Here is a 3,560-nt window from a genome sequence, read left to right as displayed (position 1 = left end):
ACATTTTGATAGAGGTCCTTACGACAAGAGCAAGAACTGCTATGCAACCTGCAAGGGCTGCCGTCGCCACTGGAAACGTGCGCGCCTTCCTGAAATCCGCTTATACCTTGCCAAGGAGTGCACTTGTTTGGACGATTACTGGATTAATGCACAGTCAGCATAGACTTGTCCGTGAGGCATGCAGACATGCCGGACGGGTATGTGGAGTAGGCATGCAGACATGTCACTGCTCCGCAACGGACAGGGAGACGATTATTATTCAGTGTTTCAGGGCTCCCCAGGCCCTTACCCCATGTAACATACGAGTGGCAATTTCTGAGCATCCCAGAGCAATCCGTCAGCCAACAACACAATGGGGATGGTATACGATAGGGCTGCTCAGGCCTGGGGTCTGAGGGTTCAAAGAGAGGCGGGCTGCTTGAAGGGGGCAGGGTGAACACCGTCAAGGGTGTGGGCACACAATAGTTGATCGCTTGGCCCCCGCCACCCCCAGTAATACGTTTAGATGGCTCTACCTTCGAGCACGATTGGAATCCACCAGATTCTAGATCCCACCGGACAGAACCGCACTGCCACAAGCTGGTTTCAGACTGTCCATGTTATCGCCACACTGAGAAGAGCTAAAAAACATCGTTACATATTCATTTTATAGTTTTCGCAGCTTTCCGCAGTTTCCGCAGCCTTTCCGCAAAGGGCCTCCCGATTACGAAAAGTTTCCGCAGACCTGGTCAAGTTTCGGCTCGTTCCCTGGGGCCATCGCCTAATAGGTAGGACCGCGGAATATGTGGCGTATAGGTGATTTCGCGTATATAATCGTATACATCACACCTATAGGCGATCTGTTGTATACAGCATGGTCTATAGGCCTGTAGGCTATAGGTTACCATGTGTACGCATGCAAAGCTGTGAGAGCCTAATAGTCCGTTGTATAAAGGTATGCCTTTATGTAGGCCACTCGTGTATACAGTGTTCGGGCCAAAGCTGCACTAGCTGCTGCGTGCGAAACACCTTTGACCTCCCATGAGGTCTGTGCATATGAAACGTTTTGTATTCACCCTTCATGCCGAGGCACATGCATCGATGGAGTCCATGCAACGCCGTCAGGCACCCCTCGTCATTAAGACCTGCTAGTAAGAGCTGTACTTCCTGTGACCTCTGGTGTCCGATTCGCGCCAGTTGCACCGCAAATGTTGACATTCGATAACAGATTTCAATTATGTTTCTTGGCTGCTTTCCTAGGCGAGAAGTTCATGGTCTGCTGCCGACCCAACCTCCGGTACGACAGTGCTAGACAAACGTAGCAGATGTTCATAAATGACTTTTATGTTTATGTAAATATTATTGCTATAGCGGCTCTGGACCGGACGGGTGTAAGATGTGCGTTGGTCGACGCGTTGGCCTTACGAAGAAGGAGAAAAACGCGAAGAGAACACGTGAATTCATATGCATAAGTCATGGACGGCGACGTTTTACGCTCTGAATGGTGAATCCTGCTTTTGTGTTCGGTTCTGGACCTCACATGTTGTCGTACCGGAAAATTGTCTTCCGGTACGGCGGTCACAGGAGGTATCTACGTCGACTTGAATGCAAACCAATTACTGGAGGTTGCATCGCATGTTTCTTGGCCGCAGCCAGCAGCAAACTCATATGGAGTTGGGCCATTTGCCCAGGCTGCCGCATGGACGACAAGCCAGGCTAACGCAGCTGATGTCCATGAGTGCCATTTACATTTATAAGTGTAAAAATTAAGGCTATCCCAAACTTATCTTCTGGTTAAGTACTACTGGTAAGGCGCGACCATTACTTACAAGTGGTTTCGGGATCGAGGTACGGTGCCACCAGGCGCAATGTCTACTCAATCACAGGCACTACTAGAATTACATTCTCGTAGGAGAGATAGAGCGGATGTCGTGCGATCGATTCGAGAGATGACATAGGTATATAAGGGTGACTCGAAAGAAAAGCGTTTTATGCGATGCCGGTCCTATTATAGGGAATCATGTATACTTGCGTCTATATAGGCAATGTCGTTTACAACATCAAGTGTATACAAACCGTATACACGACCTGTATACCGCATAGCCTAAACATCCCTTGCTACAGGTTATGATGTAAAAATGTACTTATAATGCTATGCCATACATGATCGTATACTAGGCCATCACTTACACATGCGCCTCTTATGCCTAAGCCTTTAAGTCTCGTAGAATACGTGTAGAGCTAAATGGCCTATATACCTTTCACCTAATTTCCCGGACATGTCGCCTATACAATGCCCGAAAAAATACAGACGCACACCTCATCACACGCCTCATCACACGCCATGCATCACATATGTTGTCCTTAGGTTTAGGTTTCTTTCTAAACAAGGCATGTTTTGGTGCGGCAATGTTGATAATTGGGCATTCACAAGTGATTGGTGAAGACATGTATGTTTGCGTGTGTAGACAGGCGAGACAGGCGCAGGTGAATGTAAACATGGGTTACCCTGTCTGTTACCCATCAGTAGTGTATTACCCCGACCCCTTTGTTACCCCTCGGTAAGGGGTTACCCCTCCCCCGGGGTTAGGTTACCCACCTCCCTTCGTACATAGCCACATGGGTAACCCCTAACCCTACACCCTGGGTTACGCTTAAGGGGGGGTTACCCCCCGTTTTATGCCATAGGGCATGCCGACGTGCATATGTGTAATGTTACATGTGTAATGTTACAGAGTGGGAGGCTTCTGGGCCGCTTTATCACATTGTCAGTTCTACGATTTTATCACCTTATAGCACCATCTACCACTACCACACTATTCTTCGCCATACGAACTGTAAGTCCAAGGCGACGGATCCAGCTTTCTAGGATCCCTCCTCATCCATTCACCCGAACAACCGAAGAGACGGAGGGTTCGTCAATCGCCACCAATCCAGCGTGCGAATCTGGTCCATCAACTGCGACCTCAACTCCACATCTCAGCACCTAACCATAATCTCACGCTCCCGGCTAGTCCGGGGGTCTCCCCAGGAACCGAACCCAGGACCTTAAACCGCGAATCGCAGTAGTGTCAACCCAGACCAGACATATGTGTAAGAAGGGAGCATCTCCCACGAGTACTCTTTGTCTTGTCTTACAATATCCATATGCAGGTATGGAATATGCTGGCGTCGAAGAATCCTGCTCTGCTGGTGAAGTTCTTGGATGCCGTTGGTATTGAGCGGCTTACCCAAGTAGCTATGCAGAGGCGGGATGAAAACCTTGAGCTGATGCCGGATAAAAAACTCGTGGTGTTCGGATCGCAGGTAGGTTGGCGGGTGCGTGCTGGCTGGTGATGCACGTACATGCATCTATGTGATGAGCTGATGACGAGGTGGGATATGACATGTTGGTGTGTTATTTATGAAATGATGCCTGTAGGTGCAGGCTCAATCTCGCATGTGTATTTCCTTTACATCAGAGCACCTTGATGACTCATAATGGGGGCAGCAGCAGAAATGCGTAGCTACAACGTCGTGCTGAGCAATAATCAATTAACCTCTCCGCAGCCAAGTATGCTTATTAGCGAGGTCTGTTTTGA

At 48.8% G+C, this 3,560-nt stretch overlaps 1 protein-coding gene across 1 annotated transcript in view; it reads left to right on the top strand.

Annotated features, from left to right (window-relative positions):
- The window catches only part of VOLCADRAFT_108483 (uncharacterized protein), a gene marked incomplete at both ends in the record, with an annotated part of 36,446 nt that overhangs the window by 5,927 nt on the left and 26,959 nt on the right, over positions 1–3,560 (top strand). The window contains one exon of the mRNA XM_002959083.1: positions 3,133–3,285. Coding sequence (XP_002959129.1) covers positions 3,133–3,285 — 153 coding nt within the window. The remainder of the gene's footprint in view (positions 1–3,132; positions 3,286–3,560) is intronic.

The sequence above is a fragment of the Volvox carteri genome, assembly GCF_000143455.1.
Source record: "Volvox carteri f. nagariensis unplaced genomic scaffold VOLCAscaffold_123, whole genome shotgun sequence".
Taxonomy (NCBI): Eukaryota; Viridiplantae; Chlorophyta; class Chlorophyceae; order Chlamydomonadales; family Volvocaceae; genus Volvox; species Volvox carteri.
This window is presented reverse-complemented; position numbering and strand designations above follow the sequence as displayed.